The 23,411-nt window shown below is 37.0% G+C and overlaps 2 protein-coding genes and 1 non-coding gene across 5 annotated transcripts in view; 2 read left to right on the forward strand and 1 right to left on the reverse strand.

Moving 5' to 3' along the window:
* Nucleotides 1–138: 138 nt before the first annotated feature.
* Nucleotides 139–3,794, reverse strand: PEX12 (peroxisomal biogenesis factor 12). Its single transcript, XM_011379347.2, has 3 exons — nt 3,039–3,794; nt 2,178–2,731; nt 139–1,378 (listed from the first exon to the last, which is right to left on the reverse strand). The coding sequence occupies exons 1-3, from the start codon at nt 3,162–3,164 to the stop codon at nt 979–981; spliced, it is 1,080 nt and encodes a 359-aa protein (XP_011377649.1). The 5' UTR covers nt 3,165–3,794; the 3' UTR covers nt 139–978.
* A 2,627-nt stretch (nt 3,795–6,421) lies between these two features.
* LOC111731271 lies at nt 6,422–6,540 on the forward strand. Its single transcript, XR_002777054.1, has one exon. It is a non-coding gene; the product is annotated as a 5S ribosomal RNA (ribosomal RNA).
* Nucleotides 6,541–8,662: 2,122 nt separating this feature from the next.
* Nucleotides 8,663–23,411, forward strand: part of AP2B1 (adaptor related protein complex 2 beta 1 subunit) — a 103,935-nt gene continuing 89,186 nt past the window's right edge. The window contains exons 1-4 of one of the 3 annotated variants that reach the window (XM_011379348.2): nt 8,663–8,938; nt 13,777–13,837; nt 18,570–18,675; nt 22,834–22,969. In XM_011379348.2, the coding sequence (XP_011377650.1) occupies nt 13,801–13,837; nt 18,570–18,675; nt 22,834–22,969 (279 nt within the window). In that variant the 5' untranslated portion in view covers nt 8,663–8,938; nt 13,777–13,800. The other 2 variants (XM_011379351.2, XM_011379349.2) reach the window with 2 other exon arrangements.

Consider the following 23,411-nt stretch of genomic DNA (forward strand, 5'->3'; position numbering starts at 1 on the left):
ACCATTACTGGATTAGCAAAAAGCAGCAAAATGTTAATACAAAAATACCCAAAAAAGTCAAAGGTGGTCCGAATGAAAATTTACTTTAAACACCTCAAGTAATCTCTAAGTTTCCACATGATCATGACAACATGGAAGTTCTTTGCCAAAAACATTTATTCTTAAAATGTATTTAAGCATTTCATAGAAACTTTAGTAATAGCCAGAATAATTCATGTCAGTTTAGCAAACTCTTAACAGCAGGCAGAAAGAACTTATTAAAAGGTCTTTTCTTTACACACGGTTAGATCAGTATTTTACTTCATCTTTTTATTGCTTATTAGCTTTGCTTTCACACGGAAATCTTCAGACTATATATACACTCAACCCCTATCTTCCTTTAACCAGTTTCCCAAGAAAGAGCTATATGGCTCATAAAGGAATCTTTAAAAGTTGATAAACTACAGCAAATATTACTTAACAAATGGGTCACAGTACATGGAAGGAGCTGTTGTTGTTTTTCGAATGTGTTTCTGTAAAGAGCAAGCCCACTTTTCACATTGTTTGCAAACTGATAAAACCTCTTTCTCAGAGGCAGATAAACCTTTCTTGTCAAGAAAAGACCTGCTTCCCCTTCACCACCCACTTTGAGGTCTAACTTGGGTTTTTCCTGAGAGCTTCTATACCTCTTTGTTCTTTAAGAAAAAGCTTCTGCACTAATTATCCTCTTTTATCTACTTCCTCTACACAGACCCTCATGTTCCTTGCCAATCCCTATTCTCTTACTCTAATCAGCTTGGTCAACTCTAGGGGTCTAGAGAACAGGCTAGAGGTTAAGATCAATGGTATATCCTTTTAAAGAAATACAGTTGTTTAAAATTGATATAATTATGATTTGAGGCTGAGAAGTATCAAACGATACTATGTACCATGCTGAAAAACAGCCCTGTGGCCTTATAGTGCAATGGATTTTGTTTCGAGGTAAGATGCTAATACTTTTCAGTTCTCAGGGGAGTACAGTTTAATTAGATGTTGTACTTCTGTTGGATAACCTGTGATGGGACAACTTTGGTGACTCCTCACATAATTAAATACACAGCGGTAACAAAACACATAGCCAGAGGTGGCAAGCACAGTATCGTTGACCCGGGTTTTACGACACAGTGGACACACAGTCTTCATTTTGGGTAACAGGGGAGAATCAGAATTGTAGTCTAGGTGCACAGGTGGTGGTGGAGTAGGCAGAGCAGTCAATGATTTGATGGTTTCTTGATTTTCAGATGAGTACCACCAGTCAAGGAACTGCAGGAAGAATACACCCACAGAAAGGCCAGTAGAGAGGGATAAGGCAACACCCCCCATAGCTTTTTTCAGAGTTGACTTTATCTTCTCACTAACACTGTTGGGAGAATAGAACAAGGAGGCAAAAAGAAAAAGTATTTGTTTAGGTATAATCACAGAATGGTTAATATAAATGTAGTTCTTATGCTTATCAACGCCAATTCATTTTGAGAATTGAACGGTTGCTAGATTGACAGTCTCCTTAGGGTTGTATTCTAAATGATTCCCTCATTCTGATTTATAGTATTTTAGGAGCGTAGGAGCTAAACTTTGTTTTTAATGACTAGGGTTTTGTTTACTTTGTTTCAAGAAAGATTAGTGAGACATTGATTACACAGACTTTTTTTTTGGTGGAAGACAGTATATCTAGAAAAACAACTCACTTAAAAAAATAACTTAGCAGTATTGAGAAATATGCATTCGAACTTTTAGGAGAACACTAAATGCAGTATAGCATCGTGGTTAACAGCACAGTCTTGAAAATTTTGTTCATCTGGCTTGAATCTCAGCTCTGCCACCTTTAGCTATGTGGCCTTGGAAAGGTACTTAGCTTTTAGGGCTAAGTTTCCTCAGCTGTTAAATGGGGATAATGCATTTATTTCATTGGGTTGTGATGAGGCTTAAGATAATGTACATAAAGCAAACACCTAGCACAGGGCCTAGCACATAGCTAGTGTGCACAAAAATGTAGCTGTATGATGAAGGTTTTCAGGATGGCAATCCTTGTTTTATGGATACAAGAATTTTTCTACCATTTTATGAAATACCTCAAGGTGGACCAAAGGAGGTGAATTTCATAAAATTAGTATAAGATTTTAGAGTTTGTTAAAGTTTTGGGGAAAATGTTAAGGCCTTACCTCCTGGCTGGTTGCTGCATCATGCTGGCTTCAGCTGGTTTGTGCTCCAGAGCTTGTATATCCTGAACTGTAAGCCGACCTAGCCGAACTCCAGCTAGACTTAGTAGTGGTGAGTGGTGCTGAGCCTTTCCTAGGATGTATTGAAGTTGTTGTACAAGAAACCAGCCTTCCCAGGCCATGTTAACAAATGGGTAGGCTGCCAGGAAGGCTCTGTAAAATTGTTTCCAGCGGGAAGAAGGGGGATGGATAGAATATTCATCCTCTTCTCTCAGGCTAGAAACCAGCTTTTCCAACTTCACTTTCAGATAGGGAAGAAGAACCAGGAACATTACTGACTTCCAAAGCTGCTTTTTTGGGAGACCAGCACTGGCCAGTCTCTGAAGCTTGTGTGTGTCCCCCATTACGATCCGCTTTAAGCCATAAAAGTTTTCAGAAAATGAGGCACTGGTTTTAGAAAGATAATGCTGCTGGAGCAGAAGATCTAGCAGGGTAAAAATTTCATCAAACCACCTCCAAAAAAAGCCATAGTGGGCAGGATTTGATTCTGCAAGAACCTAAAGCAAATTATAAATGACATTCCATTTCACAACTACTATGTCTTGTAGTTACATTTCCTTTCCCCCTGTAAATTCTACACTTTGAGATTAAATAAGCCATTCGTTTGGGGTCTACCCTATCCTCTCTGAAGTGCTGAGTACTTATTACAGGGCTCTACACATAACAGGGACTCAATAACCATTAAGTCATAGGATATGAACTATATGCTAATTGGTAGTTCAAACCTAGGCTACGAAATAAACCCAAGTTATTGGTTTGGTTTTTACCCAGTCCCTATAAGCATTCAAAGAATTTATACCTTACCTTGACCACATGCTGAAGAGCAGGTCTCACTGCCGTCATTAAACTGTCCTGTGCTACCACCTCAAAGATGGATGGCTGGTCATCCAACACAGAAGCAGTTGTGATATGAGCTCCGTGCTCAGCCATAGCTTCCTGTGTGCACTGGGTTTCAATCCGCCCACAAACTCTCTAGTAAGCATGAACTTGTTTTTGGTATCAAATGGGTGCTCAGTCGTAGAGGTAATCTTTCTGCAGGATACCCGAAGCTTCTCTCAATTTTAATAAGAACTGGGGGAAAAGACCTAGAGGCCGAGGGGAAGGGTCTCAAGGAAGTTAACGAAGTTAACGCAGAAGTAGGATAAAGTGTGTAGGGAAGGGGTGACTTGTTAAATGCTGCACCTCACTGGGCAGAGCGTGACTATGGGGGACAGGTGTGGACGAAGAATTGCTGTCTTCTCCAGGTGCAGTCCTGCAGGCTGCGAATCAGGGACTCCCAATCGTGAAGGGTCAAAAACCCGACGGCTCTAAGAGATCAGAGATGCTAGTGAAAAGCCCAGTACGCAAGGACTGGCTCCAGCTGTTGACTGCAAAATACCCCCGCCCGCGCCCGTCCTTGCGCGCTGACCCCAGACGAGACGCAAAGGACCCACGACACTGTATGAAGAAGAGGTCTCAGCTTTATGACAGAAGCCGCTCCCGGAAATGGAAGTCGCGGTGCTTGAAAACGGCGGCGGAGGAGAGACGCTCTAGTCCCCACACCGGAAGTAGAAAGCTGTTACCCCACTAGCACTTCCGCTTCCGCCCCCGCTGAAATTAAATGAGGCTCTTGGTGATTCGCATGGAGAGGGAGTGTCTCGGTTCTTTTTAGTTTTAGCTGGTTTTGCATCGCACTCTGGGTGGAAAGCTAGAGCTCTGAACCGCTGCTGAGGCCTATGTTCCCGCGACGATCAAGTTAGGGGTGGAGGAATAAAGGGAATGTGGAGATGGAAAGACTACGTGCGCGCGCGACAGGGGTGGTGGTGAATTTATATTTTGCCACCTTCCAGGAAAGATTTTTAGCGACATAGCTGGAGATAGAAGCCTTAGTTTTATTGCCGCCGATTACAAGGAAAGATGATTAGAATGAGAAATGTTCCTGCGGCCTCTCAGAACTTATCCTCCAAGCTGGTAGCTTACCTGTATTCTAGGTTTGATTACATTCGAGCATAACTCTAGGCACTTGCTACACTAGATAAAAACCGTTCCTATTTTTGTTGTGGTAAGTTGTGTCATATTAGCAATACGAATGCTGTGCTAAGATGAAGTGATCCTGATGAATTCTACTGGGGAGGCTTGACAGAAAAGATAGTTTTCATTGTGTACCAAAGTTAATGTAATTTACCTTGCGGTTTGCAAAATGCTTTTATATCGTATGCTACTTTGCTTTGATTGAATCGCCAATGCAGTTTATAGAATTTGGGTGAGAATTAAAGTTCAATCGGTCTTCTCCAAAACTCCTCCCCCACCCCTGGGCTAAATAGCTACAAACAGATGGTATTATTCACTGCCCAAAGATTGATAATTAGTTTACATAATGAGAACCCTCGAAAACAAGGTTTGGTTTTAACAATAGGAGAGAAGATCTTGCAAGTTATGCTCATAGTTCTAAAAAGTGTTTTTCACTCTACCAAAATACTGCCGAAGAAAGTCACTTTGGCCCAACATTTTTACGTTACATAGTTTAATGACTAGAGATACTAGATCTGTATAAAGCACTTGGTACATGTTAGGTGCTTGATCAATGGTAGCTGTTATATATACAGGCTTTTCTTAAGTGAATGGGCAGCAAAAAGACTAAGTTGAGAAATAGCATTAACTAAGTGGGAAATTAAACATTTGTATTAATTACAGTTTTTTTTGGTTAAAAGCAACAGAAACAGGCTAATTTAAACTAAAAAATTTGTTAGAAGTATATGGAGTAGCTAACAAAATGAGGAAAGCCAGCTCTGAAGGAACAGAAACTACACATTTACAAAATCCTATTGGGGATCTCTAGCAAGAATTAGCAAAGTCTCATCCAGGTGACATTGTTGCAAAGAATGAGCTTTAACAAATTCCTGTCACTGTACTTATGATTCTAATTCTTATTGACCTACCTTAGTTGAGATTTCCTTTACACTGTTTCACTCTTAGCCAAAGGAGGGCAAGACAGCTTGATTAATATCCTTTGAGGATACTCAAAAGTAGTTATTACATGAGAGAAAGGAAAGGTAGTCAAAAATAACATGTCAATCATTACAGCCAACAAACACCTCACCAGAAATTCCACCCTCAAGTTTATAGTTTAATAGATAAGATACATAAAAAGTGATTGTACTTAATGTTAAAAGATATTAAGAGCCATCCGATAGGTTAACGTGTGGGTTTAGTGGAAGATGTAACTACTAGCTGGGAGAAATAACACAGTTCAAATTATCTTAAATGGAAGGCTTGTAACCAAAGAGAATAACATATTTCTAACCTCATTTTATCTCAGCTTCCCTCTGTCATTTGCTTTCTAATACAGTGATGCAACCTGGTACCTCCTGTACCTGTCATAGCAAATGTCCACTGAGAAAGTTTTGTGGATTAGGTGGACCTCAAAAATTGAGTACATTTGGGGGAAGTCATAGTAGTGGCAGGGCTTCCCATGCTAACAGAGCAGCATGAAGTGGACATGAGGAGGAAATTGTTCAGTTTTCTTTAACCCTAGAGCCATAGAAAGGAATTGTAGAAAGTGTATTGAAAAGTGGATTTGGGTGCATTATGGAGGGTCTTAAATGCTAGTTTTAGTACTTTGCCTGTGGACAGTCATTTATTTAATAAATAATGAGTACCTCCTATATGCCAGGGATTATGCTATGTTTAAAGTAGTAATAAAAACAGACGTGTGTCTGCCCTAATGGGATTTATAGTCTAGTCAGGGAGGGAGATAATAATAACATATAATTTATATATTAAGGGCTGGGGTGAAAGTGGGGGCTGGGAGGATAGAACCTTTTAGACTGGGTAATCAAGGAGTGCCTTTCTGAGGAGATTGCAATTAAACTGAGATCTAAATTATGAGGAGCTAGCCATGTGAGGAGTTTGGGAAAAAAGAATGTTAGGCAGCAGGAACAGTATTTGTGGAGGCCCTAAGATGGGAAAGAGCTTGGTGTATTTGAGAGTTACAACATCTAGAAAAGGGGAAATGAGGAAATAAGTGAAAGGCATAAAATGATGTTAGAGAGGTAGATAGGACTGTATGCGATATGAAGGAACCTGGATTTTAGTCCAAGTGCAATGGGAAGCCATTGAAGGATTTATACACCAAAGTCATAATTAGGTTTATATTTTAAAGATGATCCCATAATGGTTATATGGTGGTTTACTTTATGAAAATCTAAGTCTACAGCTATGCCACCCTGAACATGCCCGATCTCGTCTGATCTCGGAAGCTAAGCAGGGTTGGGCCTGGTTAGTACTTGGATGGGAGACCACCTAGGAATACCAGGTGCTGTAGGTATTAATAAAAAGAAAAGAAAATCCATCAAGCTCTCCATTTATGATGTGTGCACTTTATTGAATGTTATACTTCAAAAAAAGTTTAACAAAAACCTGGCTGCTGTATGGATAATGGTTGGGAGGAGAGTTGAGGTTTCTAGTAGTCCAGGCAAGAGGTGATGGTGGCTTAGACCAGAGGTCCCCAACCTTTTAGGCACCAGGGAATGATGCTCCTATGAGAATCTAATGCCTGATGATCTGAAGTGGAGTTGAGGCGGTGATACTAGTGCTGGGGCTGCAAATACAGATGAAGCTTCACTCACTTACCTGCTGCTCACCTTTTGCTGTGTAGCCCAGTTCCTATCAGGCCATGGGCGGTACCAGTCTGTGGCCCTGGCGGTACCAGTTGGGGACCCCTGGCTTAGACTAATGAGGTAGAATAGAGGGGATTGGATGAATTTGAGATATATATTGAAGGTAGGATTGACAGTTGGAGATGGATTGGATGTGTAAGTTAAGGCAGAGAAGAATAACCTCTAGAATTCTGCTTTGAGCAGTTGATGGTGGATTTATTGAAATAATCAAAATCGTAGCAAATATTTACATAGTCCATACTATGTGCAGGTATAGTTTTAAGTGCTTTACATATACTAATTCATCCTTGTAACAATTTATGATTGACTATTATTTTTTTCTCATTTTATAGATGAGAAAACTAAAGGAAAGGCAGAGATGGGTAAAATGGGTAAGAATAGGTTTCAGAAATATTAGGCAATGAGGAGCTGTTGAAAGTTTTTGAATGGAGAAGAGATAAGAATCAAAGTTCTTTTAAGATTTTTCTGGTGACATCTTTTTGATACAATCCACCTCTGTCTTCTGAGAGTTGTAGTTGGAATGGGTTTTTTAACCTCCCTATCCTTCCATCCCCTTATGATTTGCTTAATTTGGGTAGGCCATAATTACAGAATTACCAATTCTGTAATTGTGTATGGTTAGCAATTCGGTGTTGAAGTTTGAGGAATAGGTCAAGGCTAGAGATAGATAAAGTCATATGGTTAGGAATGATAATTGGACCTATGAAATTGTTAAAGGGATAATGTAAAGAAAATGTGAGTATAGAAGTTTAAATATATATATATTAAGTTTATATATATTTAAATATATATATTGCTATTCTCTCATTCAAATACTATCCTATATCTCTTCTCTTTTCAGCCGTATTTTCTTGTGGAGTTATCTATAACTTCTGATTTCATTTCCACACCTCATTCATCCTCAAACGTCTGAAGCATGGCTTTTTCCTTCATATCTCTACTTATGTTCTCAACAATGACATCAAAGACCTTTGTGTTGCTAAATCATTGGACACTTTTCAACCCTTCTCTATCTCTATGGCAACTGACTACTACATTTATTCATTCAACAAATTTCGGAGTGGGAGGCTAGGTCTCAAAGATAGGAGAATGAACAGACTAATATAGTTCCTACTTTCATGGAGCTCTAAAAGCCCCCTTAAACGTTCAAACTGTCTCCTTTCCTCTACTTCTCTGACTACTCCACAGTCCCTTTGGAATTTTGGTTTCCTCAGCTTCTGCCCCATGCTCTCTCAGCACATTTTTAAAAGACTTTTAGAGCAATTGTTTTAGGTTCACAGCAAAATCGAGGGGAAGGTACAAAGATTTTGAGGTGGTTAACAAAAGAAACCTTTGTATAAGCACACCTATTACATGCTAGGCACTTTACATATTTTATACTGGTTAAGATTCACAAACCCAAAAGAAGTCATTTGAGACTTCATTTCACAGATAAAAGATTAAGGTTGACGAGACATTAAGTAACTTTCCCAGTCACATGCAGGGCAGAGTTTTGAACTCAGATCTGATACCACCACAGTCTTTTTCCTTGCACCACTCTCTTCTAGTCCCACTGCCATAGTTCTGGGCTGATCACCATTGTCCACACTCCTGAACTGGCCTGGGAAATAAGCAGAGTTCTTTGTTTGTTTGTTTGTTTTCTTTAAGAAAGGAGCAGTGTATTTCACCCTCTCCGTGTAAGGTTTTTAGAGAACTGTGCGAGGAAACATTCAGAGAATGTCAGCTTGTTTAACATATCCCTTCCGCTAGACACTGAACATCATCTGAGCCGCCGGTCTCAGTTCTCTTCCCGACGTATCAAATAATCCTTCCACATTCAAGGCGAAAGAGATCACCTACTTTTGGTTCTCCCGCGCGCGGGAATGACGTCACTCGGAGAGGTTATCTGTCGCCAGAGTTTCCTGTCCACCATCTTTGTTCCTGGCAAAGTGAGTTTTGCGCAGTGGCTTAGACCTGGAAAAGCAGCCGTGACGTGCAGGAAACCATTACAACACCACTCGGGCCGTGCTCTCTGGCTGCTGCCGCCACCCCCCGCCCTTGCCTCCGGTGAGTTAAAGCCGGCTAACTTTGGGGTGTGTCTCTCATTGATGGGGATGGGGGAAACTCTAGGATGGGTTGCAGGCGGGCAGAAGAGAGGAAATCCTAGGAGCGTGACCGTTGAGGATGGAGTGAGCCCGTCGGGTGTGACCGTTGTGAGGAAGAGGGTTGACGAAAAGGATTCCACCGCTGTAGCGGGTGAGGGAATCCTCGGGTGTGGCAGCGGGGAGCTGGGGGAGACCGGGGGTGGGGATAGATATGTTCGAAGTTAGGGGGTTAGGAACGACAGCGGCCAGGGGTGTGGCGGGTAGAGGCTGAAGGCCGAGGAGTGAACCAACCTTCTCAGCTTGGCGTCGTTCACCGAGAGCCTGCGACATGTCCAGCTAGTAAAGGGGAAACGGGATTCCCTCAAAGATTTGCCCATTGATAGGCAAAACTCGCTGGTCTCCTGTAATTTGAGATTAAGAGACACCTCTTCCCCACCTTGTAATGGAGGAACAAATCCCTAGAATCGTGACCACCTGGGAAAAGAACAAATTCCTGATGGGGAGGGAAGACTAACCTCCAGATCTGACCTGATGTGAAAGAGGGAGAAGCAAGTCGGGGTAAATCTTAGCTCAGAATTTTTTCTTCCTGGATTTAGCAGGAATGGTCTGGTTTGAGAAAGGCTGAAGATTAAGCCGGAGGCAAAGAAACTGGAACTTCCTGTTATTTCCAAATTCTTTGAATCCAAAGAATTTATTTATGCTGTTTGTTTTCAAAGCAGTCTTCTATTTGGGGAACAGTCTTTTGCTGAACTCTTGGCTGTTTCATTGTGAAGCCGTGTGAATAAAGTGTGGATGCTTCATTAAACTTTGACTTTTAAAAAGTGTTTTTAAAATACTAAACACTGTTATCAATGTAATTTTCTTTTAGAGTAAAGAAAATGCAGTAAATTTAGAAAAGGCAGAATGACAAAGAAGGTGGTCTCAGTGAGGAATAATTTAAATTATTCATAACCTTCCTGGCATACTTCTCTTGCTAACATCAGGGTACACTTACAAAGTAATAATAGAAAGCAGCAGATGAAGGAGATGTAGCTGTACAAGAAAACGTGTAACACATTCCAGTGATGACTAAGTGTAGTTGTAAGGTGAGAACTGTTTGCAGGTGTCTTAACAGTTTAAACATCCAAGGAAGCAAAAGGGTAGTGTGTTCTGCAAACAGACTTACTGAAAGTTGAGTGGTAAAATTAATATAAAGCTAACATTCTGTGAATTAAGATACTTAATAAAGTCCAATTCTTTTTTTTTCTCTTAAACAGATCCATATTTTAAAATATTTCATTTTAGGCACAGGTTTGAACCAAGCTGAACAAAGACTGAATAAGATAGGACATGTTCTTCTTCTAGGTTTAAGTTTTCCAGAGTTTATTGGTAGTTCAGTTAAAACTTGCATGTAAAATTTTTGAGCTGCTTTCTTACTGTATAGTATTGACCCTATTAAGTTTTTTTTGGCCTTATTCTCTTTAGGGCGACTGGAGGGAGGAAGGAATAGAAAGAGAGAAGGGACTTCCACAATCTATATTTAGTAGAAACTAGGTTATGTTAAATCTAGATGTATAATCCTGTGCAGAAAAGCCTTCTCTGAAATGCAGTGACATCACACTCTGGGTTAGGACAAGTAAGAGTGATTTGTGTGCTTTGACTGGCAGCTTTGTTGTTCAACAATGTCCCTAGGCCATGTCGCAGGTCCTCAGAACTTCCAGGACTTGTCTAGTTTGATCTGGTAGAAAGGTAAGGTGAGTTCAAACTCCATGATAGCTTTGCTTTTTCCTGGGACTCTCCTGAAGAAACAATGTATTTTTTTTTTTCCTCCAAGAGTTTGATTTTTTGAGTCTCTTCAGCAAATACTTGATTTTGCTTTTTGGGCTCTATCTTGGCTGCTTTTTCTTTGGCTCCTAATGCAGACAACAGTTTTCACTATCCTGTATTTGGAGAATATGGTTATGTCCATCTCTGGCATGTGATTAAGAGTATTATTAAAAAAAATTTTTTTTTAGGTGAAATTCACATAACATAAAATTAACCTTTTTTTCTTTAAAAAAACAAAACAAAACTTTAACAACAAGTAATTATCATTAGTTAAGCCATGATTCAGGATCCCAGGGTGGGATGTACCCAGGACCCCTTTCACCTCCCTGAGAGAAGGTTGAAGTAGAACCAGCTCAGATCTTCCCAGGATATGGGGCAGAGGGTCTTGTACACATGCCGGTACCATTTGCACATGGAGACATCATCCCCTTTAGTGGTCATTGCCTTACAGCGGTGGCAGTCTAGGTAGTTCTGCCAGCAGTTCCTGGTCTGGTTCTGGTTGGGGAAGCAGCTTTCCAAAGAGGCAATCTTTTAGCTCTTGATTTTGGTCTTGATATCTTCTTTCATGTTACTGACACCTAAAGACGCCCCTGAAGCAGCTCGGTGCTCAGTGTGACCCTCAGCAAAGACTCTTCTATCTGACCAGAGAAATTAATCTTTTTAAATGCACAACAGTCAGTGTCGTGCAACCACTACCTCTTATTTGCTTTTGTTTAGACTATTTTCATTTTTCTTGGAATTTTGGCTTAAGGCAGGAACTAACTTGACACAGTATTTTTCTGCCAATATGGGATAAAGGATATTTCATTATTGGTGTTTACAACAGTGTGAGTTGAGACAGATATGTTTCTCCCTTCTCTTTAAGAGCAGGTATTCTTAATTTAGGATCTAAGATTACTTAATTCTCTCCTGTTCCTGGAGATTTTGTGGGTGGGTACATTAATTTCTGGTTAGAAACACAATACAATGAATAGGACAGAAATATATTCCTTGAAAATGAACTTTGTTAGGGGGAGTAATGAAATGTGTGGGTCTTTTTAATAAAGATAGGACTTAAGACTAGGTTAATTTATTGTTTAACAGATTGTCTTGAAAACTGTTAAGAATTTAACATGTGTGTATGTGTATGAGAGCGTTGGCAAACGATGGATTTTTGTGCCTTTTTTCAAAGAAACTGGGTGAAAAATTCCAAGCAGATTTTGTTTTTAAATCTTAAGCAAGTTTTAAGTTTCGATGATCCTATAGGACTTCGAATGGCATAAGAACATTCTAAACACACCATAATTGCCTTGAGCTGTGGCCCTTCTGTCAGGCTCTAGTAACCATTTCTGTATACTGTTCTTTTTCTTTGTATATGTAAATTCTTAGGTAATAACCTCAGATTTATTCCACGTTTTTTATGTGAAGGACTCCTTTCTACAATTTGCCTATTTCACTTTTAGTTTATATTTTCAGTGGATTAAGTGATTTTAACATTCTTTGAATTTTTGCTAGAAAGGCATTATGAAAATATTCTGTAAGGCAAGCCTCTATTACAGGTTAATTTTTAATTACGACAAATACTATCAAAACCAAATTTCATTCTATGATGATGTTTGTGAGTTCTAGCTCACTTCTTAACAGATAATTCAGTGAAATTCTGGTAAAATCTAAAGCACTGTTGTATAAAGATCAAACGATAAATAGTAAGTAATTGCTTGGAAAGATAGCAAATGAGTCTCATTTCCCTTAGACTGTCCAAATAGCACATGCTAGAGATGAGATTTGAGCCAGGCTTTTTTCACTATTTCATGTTTTCTGGCTTTTTTTCCTGTTCTTAATTACATTGATTTGTTTAGTGCTTAGGTCTTTTCTCTCAGATCCATATTTACTATTGTTTGCCAAATGTGTTCTTATTCAGGTTTGCCAAATATATTCTCACTTGTGTTGTTTTGACAGTAATGAGCAGGTACCAGGGCATCTGTCCTACATTCGATTAATAAGTTTTGCTGATGATGGTGTTGAGGAAGAGGATACTCATTTTTCAGAGCAGAAGGAATATTATTCAAAGAAAAATTTAAAGTATTCAAAGAAGTCAAGTACATTGGACAAAGTCTTAAGAGTTTCTCAAATCAGAAAACATTTTTTCATTGTGTGACCAGTTCGTGCCCTATTTGTTTTACTGGTTGAACCATGTGTCAGCTCGATAATTCTGAATATTGGAACAGAAGAATTAAAATTGAGGCTGAGATCTGTGTTCTTTTAAGTTTTAATGCCAGTTCTGATCATCTTTTGTGTGTAATGTGACTGAATGAATATCTCAGTTTTTTGCCTTTTTTTAAACTGTAAACTGATACTCTTTGGGAATACTGTCAGGCTAAGTGTAGATAGTTGAAAATATGAAAACTAGTTTAAAAAAACCATGCATAAAGCATGTTTGCCTCTCGATGTTTGTCATGAAAGAGTATTCTACTAATTTAGGCTTTTTTTTTTTGAGATTCTTTTTACTAAAAGTTGTATGTAATGGTGAATAGATTGACAGAATTGTTTTCTCCTTTGACCTTACACTGCTTCAGAATACAGGTTTTAGAGTGACTGCCTTAAGGCAGAGAAGTAAATCAGATTTTCCTGAATGGAAAGTAATGGAGAGATCTTTCAAAACAAACTTTTTCTTAAATATTTGAGTGACTAACTGAAGATGTATTTACAGGAATGTCTAGCATTAGATTTTGGAGGCTTTGAAAAGATAATTGTGGATAAAATCACAAAGCCAGGATAGGTTCAGATTATTGCTCCATTCCATTTGCCTTTTAGATTTTGCCCCAATTAGCTCCTTAAGGCAAGAGTTACATTCTTAATTATCTTTGTAACCCTTGACTCGCCAATGATAGTGGTAAGGAAGAAGTTACTCAATTTCGAATACTAAAATTCTTGTATATAAATGTTATTAAAATTAATTGAATGCTTACTGGACATGAATAACTTGAGTAAAGGAATTCTTTTCTCTCGCTATAGGTTCACATTAAAGCTCCAAACACCATGACTGACTCCAAATACTTCACAACCAATAAAAAAGGTAAGAATGAGAACCTGATCAAAACTTTGAGATTCTTCAGAAGCTGTGGTATAAGATTGTCCCACATAGAATAGTCCTGGCTTCTAAGACATACATGTCGTGAACAGTTCCATTGGGGGTCTGCTACTTCTACAGAAAGTGTATTGAGGAATTTATTAAAGTATAGGTTTTTAATTTGACTTGAAGTTTCAGTTTTAGTGAAAGAAAGGGTTCCAACATTGAGCCATTGAAGGTTAATAGATCTGAGCACATTTATTCTCTCATTTTTTTACTGGAAAATAAACATAACAAGGAGTACTATTAAATATAGATATGTAAAAAGTAAAAATGAAAGTTCTCTCCCTCTCTATTCCTATTTCTGAGGGAAACTCATATGTATCCTCAATTTTTTTCTATGAATATACATACATATATTAATATATATGATTTTTTAAAATTTATCTTTAAAGAAAAAGGGATCATGTAAAACAATGCATAGGAACTTGATCTTTTTATATCCCTCCAAATAGATCTACTTCATCATTATTTGACTAGGCTTTGTCTAGATACATTTTTTTGTACTTAAAACAGGAAACCTCTAAAGTCAATATTATAATTTTTAGGTCATAGATTACTTAAGTAGCTTCAAATTTATTAACCTCATCATCTTTGTAAACAGAAATATGATACTGGTTTTTACATTTGAGTGTTAGCCTAGGAACTAAGGATTCTTCTTGGGAAAGTCCAACCTCCTCATCTTTTGTAAAAATTAGCTCATTTCTAGTGCTGTGGATGGCCCTCCCATCAAAATAGACCGGTTTAGCTCTTCTCAGCCTGTTGTGCCCCTCAGCTGAGCTTTACTTATTCCTTTGGCTCAGAATTCCGTGCTTTTGTATCTAGTAGTTCTGATGTTTACTGAACTATTCTGGGCATGACACTGACTACCATTCCTTTTATTCTCCAACAACTTGCCTCCTCAAGTGTACCTTTTCTCCTCTTTTCTGGTGGCTAAAATATGACAACTTTTCTGTCCCAAATTTATCTTTCTGATTTTCCCCTGTAATGTTTACTGGCTTCAGCCTCCTGACTATGACCAGATTTAACTAAGTTTGGTCTTGAAGAGCATTCTGGAGAGTCCTTCTACTTTGATTTATTCATTTATTCAGTAAATATTTGAGTGCCTACTATGTACGAGTCACATTTTCTCAACACCTGAACATTGGTGGAGTTTTGGATTAAATATCCTAATTTCTTTCAAATTAGAATAGATGCAGAAGGACACCTAATACCCAGATCTTGGTTTCTAAATATCATTTCCCACTAAGAGGAATCAGGACTCCTTGGAGAAGTGACTGATTCCAGGGTTGAGTCAAGGTAAAGTACAAGATGAACATGAACATGTAAAACAAGGAAGTGCTCAAAAAATGATTGCACATGTCAAGGAGCAGCATGGTTTGAAAGGGGTTCTGCTGGCCAAATTTGAGATAATTTGAGAATTTAAAAAAGTGATCATAGTAGTGAATCGTAAATATTGAACAATAAATACAAGTATACACATAAATCCTGGTAGTAATTGATTCAGGCAGGAGTCATCATTGAATCCTAAAGTAACAGGTAAAGATTTGATGAGGAATGGGATATTTAAATAGTCTCAAAAGCATTCTTTTACAAATTACTTACTAATTACAGTGGAAAAAATAGTAACTTTATAGTGTCAGAACCTGGCATTTACCATCTTAACCAAGTATTTGGTGTTAACATCACCAATAATGGAACGAATTAACATCATTTTCCTCTTATGTGATGTAGAGAAGAACATACTGTCATTTAAGAATTATGCCTTCTAGAATGCATAACCTCAATGAAATTATGAAGGAATGCCATGAAAAAACTAAACTGAGGGCATTCTATAGAATAACTGGCCTGTGCTTTAAAAAAAAAAAAAATCATTGGAAGATGAAGATTGAACTGTTTCAGATTAAATGGGACTAAATAGACATGATGATAAATATAATGCGTGATCCTGAATTGGATCCTGGCTCAAGGGAAATGGATGTAAAATTTTTATAAGGACATTATCAAGATCTTTCAGTAAAGTCTATATAATGATGTATCAATGTTAAATTTCCTGATTTTAATCACCGTGTTATGATTATGTAGAGTAATTCCTTGTTATTAGAGATTATGCAATGACATTTAGAACCAAAGAGACATGTCTGTAGCTTACTGTTCATAATTCAGGAAAAAACTTGTAAATATTTAGAAAGTAAATATATTTAGAAAGTAAAAATATAAAGCAAATGTGGCATAATGTTAACAGTTGGGGAATCTTGCAACTGTAAGATTGAAATGATTTAAAAAAAAAAAAGGGGGGGTGGCACACTATAGTGGCCTGGACTAAGCAAGGAGCACCAGAACATTTTCTAGAAAGCACAAGCACATCTGTCTGGTTCTGTCATTTGGAATTATATAAGAGTAAACAAGTTACTCTATTATAATACAGGAAACTCCATGGTTAGTTGCTTAATTATATCAACTACGTACTAGTCAGTGGCTTTCAATTTACATATTGGAGTTGCCCAGTGAAATTTAAAGCAATACTGATGTCCAGTTTCTCCCCACTGTCTCTCCCCCCACCCCCCACCCCGCCGCCGCCCCAGATATCCTGATTTCATTGGTCTGGGATATGGCCGGAGTATGAGGATTTTTAAAAGCTCCCCAGATTTTTCTAGTGCTTAGCCAAGATTGAGAACTGTTGTTAGCTACTGGCAATACTTGGTACATTTGTTTAAGGGGACGAGGAGGGAAAAAAATATAAGAATTTAATAAAGTATTTGAGATACCTTGCTTCACTTTGTGTCCCCTTCTTGGCTCTTCCCATCTTCTTCTTTTCTATCTTTATTGCTTATACCTCACAAAAGCCTTTGACCCCTTGCTTTTTCAGCTTTTTTTTTTTCCTGATTCTCTTTCTGAAATGTATGTATTCTGTTAACATTTTGTGGGCTTTGATGACCAAGATATTGTCTATAATGACATAAAAAGTTATAATTTAAAAACTCACCTAACTCTTCAAACCTTCTCTGTAATGGGTCCTGGTAATCTTTTTCTGTTGAGGAATTTATAAAATTTTGAGACTTACCGATGAATCATGGCTGGGTAAATACCACATTTTAAAAAAATGGATAGACTGTGTTTCTTTTACTTCCTGCACCACCCACCAGAATTGCCACTGGAACATATTCTTTAAGTTTTTGCTATTGGAGTTGGAATAATTTCAGTTACATCCTGTTTTGATACTTCAGCTCCTGCTGCTATTCACAATTTAGAGTTTCTGAAATCCTGCTGCTTGTCTATTACTATTTCCACAAGTAAATAATGGAAGGAGCTTTAAGAGCTGGATTTGGCAGCAGAGGACTTGGTGAAGAGGAGAATGACTCTTTACAGGCTCCAGCTGTTTTGGTTGCACTATTTTTTTTGCAGTTGTAGACTAAAACATTTTTTTGTAACATTAATTTGATTACCTTGTGGGCAATGGGTATTGAGGTAACATGCTTTTTTTAGTGTTCGACTTCTGTGTTTCTTACCAGTCTCATCCTTCCCATTTAGAGGCTTCAGCAGATCACATAGTTTGCTATCCCAGATATTTCTAGAAGATGAATGATGTCTGGTTAAAATGAACATAAAAACAGTCATAAAGGGGGTCGAAAATGAGGCACTATTGTAGAAGAGTTTAAGGGTATAGATGGAAGATTGAAGTGGGAGTAGTCAACTTGTTTTTCATGGCTCAGTGGTGTATTTCTTCTTTTAAAACCAGTTGCAGTATGTTATCTTATTTCAGCTCCACCTTTCTAAAGGTAAATGAACCTTGGCCTTAAAATAGTAGTAACAGCCATGACATTTCACAGTGCAGGGCCTGAGCAGTTATTCAAGATTGTACCTTTAGAAATGACTCTGGTTTGTACTATTCTTGAAGATTGTACTATTCTCAAGATTATTATTTATGTTATTTGATTGACTAGGATGGGGTCTTAAAGCCCATTAGCTTCTCCCTCCTTGCCCCTTTGACTTCTTAAAGTACTAAATTAGAGTAGAGCAGTGATTCTCAACCCTGGTTGTGCATTAGAATCACTTGGGAGAACTTAAAAAAATATGAACATAAGAGTTCTACTCCTTTACATAATGGTTTATTTGGTCAAAGCGGAGTCTAAGCATTGTTATTTTTAAGTGCTTCCAGGTAATAATATGTGGCCAAGGTTGAGAACCTCTGGATTCAGGAGACCCTCTGTCTCTAACTCACTCTGAGGCATTTGAGCCTCAGTTCTTTATCTGTAAAGTTGAGAGTGGGTGAATGAGATGATATCTGTAGTCTTTTTGGGTTTGAAAACACTTATTTGTGAACCTGTTCTCTGCCTACATTTATTTTTTCCCTAGGACCTTGAAATTCTGATGAGAGATCATCCTTCTAATGCCATTTTCTCTCCATTGTAGTAAGATATCATGAGATTTGCTTTTTCCCACTCCTAACAGCTGGATTGCATCTTCCTCTCTGGCCATAACCCGAAAGATGGTGTCCTTATGAATAGGTCAGTTAACATTCTAGGGATTTGAATCGTGCCTACTTTATATATTTTTAAATAATCTTATTTCAATTGCTGCCCTGCCTCTGGTCAGCTGTTGTGATATTACTCATTACATAATGCAGTATTCTGCTTTAGTTCTTTGATCTCGGGAACTCATCTATTTGTTCTTATAGGAGAAATCTTTGAATTAAAGGCTGAACTCAACAATGAAAAAAAAGAAAAGAGGAAAGAGGCTGTGAAGAAAGTGATTGCTGCTATGACTGTGGGGAAGGATGTTAGGTAAGGCTAATTACTCCTACTGTTGCTAACTTTAGACCCATACCCTATTTTGTGGTTTTTATTTACTGCTTTTCATTTAAAAGTGTTATGATTACAGAACCTATAAGAATGGGTTTGTTCCTGATAACATCATCAGGAAGCATAATTGCTTTTATATTAATTCTGTGATTTACGTGTTTTTTTGTTTGTTTTTTGAAGAGTGAAACCAGTCTGATTTTGTCGCATACAAATATAAAACCTGAAAACTGGCACAGTTACAAATCTGTTGCTGAGGTAGTTTTAAAAGATGATTAGCATATACTGAGAAGCAGAGGTTCATATGTTCTTTAATTGGCAAAGTCAATGCTCTCAGCTTTACAATTCTACATTCATTTGCTGAAGTCAAGATAAAAATCGTTGTTAACAAAATCCATTCGGGTTTATTTGTTTGTTTTTATTTCTATAGTTTGGCAAGATCATTTGGAAATGAGTGAGGATTATCTGCGGGCCCCTGGGGATTCCCAAGAGCCTTTTAGGGGTTCCAAGAAGCCAAAGCTATTCTTAGGTGTTCTTTGCCTTCTTCATTGTGTTGATACCGTATCATGAATCAAGTCAGTGATGCCATTTACTGTAACAGTAGTCATAGTTTTCACCACCATATACTTACAGGAAAAAAAGGGCAGTTTCACTTAGGACTGTCCTTTATGAAGCATTAAAAGTTTATTTTATTAAACCTTGACCATTTTTAATAATATGTATGATGAAATAGGAATTATGCATAAAGCACTTCTGCTGTATAGCAAAGTGATGGTTGACTTGAAAAAAAGCCCTCGCATGATTGTTTGAATTGCGAACACCATTTTTATGTGAAGGAATTATTATAATTAATTAGATTTTGGTATTTGGGAGACATTTTATCAAAAATGAACAAAGAGAATCTCACTTCAAAGGAAAAAAATTGACAGATAAATTTCAAACTTTAAAGTAAAATTAGAATGTTGGAAAACTTGTATCCTGTTGAATTTGATAACTTCCCAGTACTTACAGACTTTTCTGATGAGATTGGTGGTGAAATTAATGAATGTGATTATTTGCTGTTATATAATGAAAATGTCCCAACATCGAGAAGATCTGCTTAAGTCATTGAACCAATATTTTCCAGATGACCAGTGCATATGTAACAAAATTATGCATGGGTAAAAGATCCATTCAAAATAAGTGATAAATGAATGGATTTTAATGCAACCAAGTACAGAAAGTTTATTGATATGGTTTCAGATTCCACATTGTAACTGACTTTTAAGAAACTGCCATTTGTGGTTTAAAAGAGACAAAAACAACCATTTGTCTAGCTCTAATGTATCAAAGAAGGATATCCAGTTATAAGAAAAAGTTATTAAAATACTCCTACACAGAGACTTTCTGAGAAGGGCAAGATAGTAAATTTTTTAGACTTAGCAGGCCTTGAGGCAAAAATTTGAGGATATTATGTAGGTAATTATATAACAAGAGAGAAGAAATTTCCCACAAATATTTTGTTGATAAAATTAAAAATATATTTAAGGACAGTTTTTTTTGGTACTATACATCTCCTAATGAGAAGTTGGGATTCTTTTTTGGGTTGATAACATTTTGCTTAATTGAGGTTAAAAGTTAGTATTCTCTCTAGCAGCAAAATCGGTTGTGAGTGTTCATATGTTGTAAACCACTTTTAGCTCACGAGTCAGAAAAGTAGGTGGTGGGCTGAATTCGGCCTAAGGCTGTAGGTTTTCTACCCATGATCTATCTAGTTATGAAAACCATTTATTTATTTATTTTTGCCAAGGAATAAATCTAGATTGAGAGCATCAGTATAAATGAACTTGTAAAAGCGTACTTCATTGGTGGGGCTTTTGTGGTTTCACCAGGTTTATTTCTATATTTTAAAACTCTTTGAATTTCCTTTTGTATGCTTAGTAAATGCTATTTGTTAATCTCCTTATTGCTGATTGTTTGTTTTGTGCCCAGCACTGTACCACATATTATATAATTCAAACAAAAGGATAGTAGATGTCTTTTAGCTTTCATAATTATAAAATAGTTAAGTAATTAACTCTAGGTACTTGAAAGTATACATTAAAAGCAATAAGAGTTCCGTAAAAGAGAGATCCATGTAAATAGGAATAGTTGCAGAACCCTTCTTGATGGAGATGAAATTTCTGCTGTGCCTAAAAAGATGCTCGAAGAAACAATAAATAGAGATTAGCTATTTGTACATTATGATATTTCAGTCTCTACTGCAGATAACCTCAAGTTTAGCACTATCTGATAGAAATACAGTGCAAGCCACGTATATAATTTTAAATTTTCTGGTAGTCACATTAAAATTAAAGTAAAAAATACACGAAATTAATTTTAATAATATATTTTATTTAACCCATTATACCCAACATAGTATCATTTCAGCATAAAATTAATATAAAAATTATTAATAAGGTATTTTACATTATATTTTTCATACTAAGCTTCAATATACAGGTGTGTTTTACATCACATCTCAGTTTGGACTGGCCACATTGCAAGCCACGTGTGACAAATGGCTACCATCTGGGAAGGTTCAGGTTTCTAGCTTTATAGGTTGGTACTTTAACAGTCTTTACCTCTAGAACTGACTATTCTTGATCAAGATCTTCTTGTGCAGATTGTTGGAATGAAATTTTTTAGGACCTTAAATTTACTATTGGTTAATATTTCACCTGTATTTACTTGTTTTATAGCTCTTTTGCACCTGAGCTATTCCCCTAGGAAATGGAAAGAACACTCATTTTTGGAGAGTGTTTATTAGTAGTTTGTTAAATATCTACATGTACATGAAACTGAATGAGGTGCACTCATGCAAGTTAAACAAGTAGTTTGCCTGCCAGGGCAGGTCATTTGTTCATTGGAGATATGGTAGATTCTTTGACTTTGCAGTCCATTTTCCTTTTTGTAAATAATTTCTCTTTCTGTATATTGTTTTTATGTGTGTGCAGGAGCTATACCATATGATCAGTTAATCTGTCATTCTCTTTTCTGTAGAAATATATGGACATTTGCTTCTCATTTTCTTTTGTACTAGTAGAAAGATATTTAGAAGTATTTAAAATGTATAAGGTACTTTGATAAAGCCTTAGGGGAGAGGTTAATTGCTAACCTCCCATAAAATTATAGTTAACCTATATTTTTTAAAAAATATAGTTAACCTATATTAAAAGATACAGATTATGCTTTAAAAATCTGACAAACTCAGCCCTTCCAAACTAACATTGCTACTTTGTGAATGGAAACATAAATTTCATTCTTTGGCTTTAGGAGAATGGTAAATTATGAAATGACTTGAACTTGGGAAAAGTATAAACTTCTTTTATATTTGAGTACATTGAAATTTTCATTTGTCTGAATGTGTAAAGTTAAAAATAAATAAGTTTTACTAAAGGAGAATCAGGACGTCTTAGAGAAATTACTGATTCCAGTTGTGGAGTTAGAACTATACAAAATAAATCTGGGTGGAGCATCTTATTCTGCCAAAAAGCAAGGAAGCTATTGAAAATAGAGGGTCCTATAATAAGGACTCAGGAGCTAACCAAATAAGTTCCCATTAGTCAAGTATGGATAAATATAGGCATTAAAAAGTACAACAGCTGTAAATGCTTTGCAACCGCAATGAAATAATATGAAAATTGTTAGTTTTTCTGTGTGATAAAGGTAATGATTTTAAAAAAAATTCCTAAAGATATGCACTAAAATATTATGTGTGAAATGATTCGATATCTAGGATTCATTTAAAAATAATCCAGAGAAACTAGATGGGGTAAGGAATGGGGAAGGGAGAGTGTATGAAACAAGATTGGCCATGTACTCATATTTGTTTGCAGCTGGGTGATGGATACATGAGGTTCATTATATTGCTTTCTCTCCTTTCTTTACTTTGCAAATTTTCATGATAAAAAGTTTTAAAAATCTATTTTTAGAGATTTTGAGACCAGTACTACAATTTCTTTAGTGATTCATTATTTAATAATTACATTATTTCTGTAATTATTATCATCATTTTAGCGGACATTTGTCCTTGCATCAGATCACTTTGTAAAATAAGGCAATTTATTCGTGTTTTATCCAACAGCTTGGCACCAACATCTAATTCACTTTCCCTTCTCTCAGCTCTCTCTTTCCAGATGTAGTGAACTGTATGCAGACTGACAACCTGGAACTAAAAAAGCTTGTCTATCTCTACTTGATGAACTACGCCAAAAGTCAGCCAGACATGGCCATCATGGCCGTCAACAGCTTTGTGAAGGTAGCTTTTCTCCAAAGACTCAAGAGCAATCTCTTCTACCTCAAATAACCTTTTTTAGAAGTGTCTCTTGATATAGCATCTGCATTGCAAATAAGCAATCTCTGTTCCAAAAGAGGGCCTCCAGAGAAGTACTGGCAGTGACTAAGAATGTTCGTGTTTTAGGCATTCTGTATGCCAGCACTTATAATCCAATTCAGACCATATGGTGAGCCTTCTGTTAGCTGGGCTTAGTGCATCCTTGCCAGATGGAAGAAGAAAACCAGGTGAAACCTCATTGTTTTGTGAGCTGACAAATACTTCCAAGGCTGTCAAAGGTTGGGCATATTATTGTAGTGTCAGTAATCTGGGGCTTTTTCTATTTTATCTTTGTAGACATTATGCTTGCAGGTCAGAAGTAGTAGAAACTACAGGAGCTACTACTTTATTTTGTAATAATAATTCT

Source organism: Pteropus vampyrus, unplaced genomic scaffold (genome assembly GCF_000151845.1).
Source record: "Pteropus vampyrus isolate Shadow unplaced genomic scaffold, Pvam_2.0 Scaffold358, whole genome shotgun sequence".
Taxonomy (NCBI): Eukaryota; Metazoa; Chordata; class Mammalia; order Chiroptera; family Pteropodidae; genus Pteropus; species Pteropus vampyrus.

Excerpts from the sequence above, each read along its gene's own strand:
- PEX12 (XM_011379347.2), bottom strand. The coding sequence starts at position 3,164 with ATGGCTGAGCACGGAGCTCATATCACAACTGCTTCTGTGTTGGATGAC. Across the intron at positions 2,732-3,038 it reads CTCTTCAGCATGTGGTCAAG|GTTCTTGCAGAATCAAATCC; the intron begins GTAAGGTATAAA and ends AATTTGCTTTAG. Across the intron at positions 1,379-2,177 it reads ATGCAGCAACCAGCCAGGAG|TGTTAGTGAGAAGATAAAGT; the intron begins GTAAGGCCTTAA and ends TTCTCCCAACAG.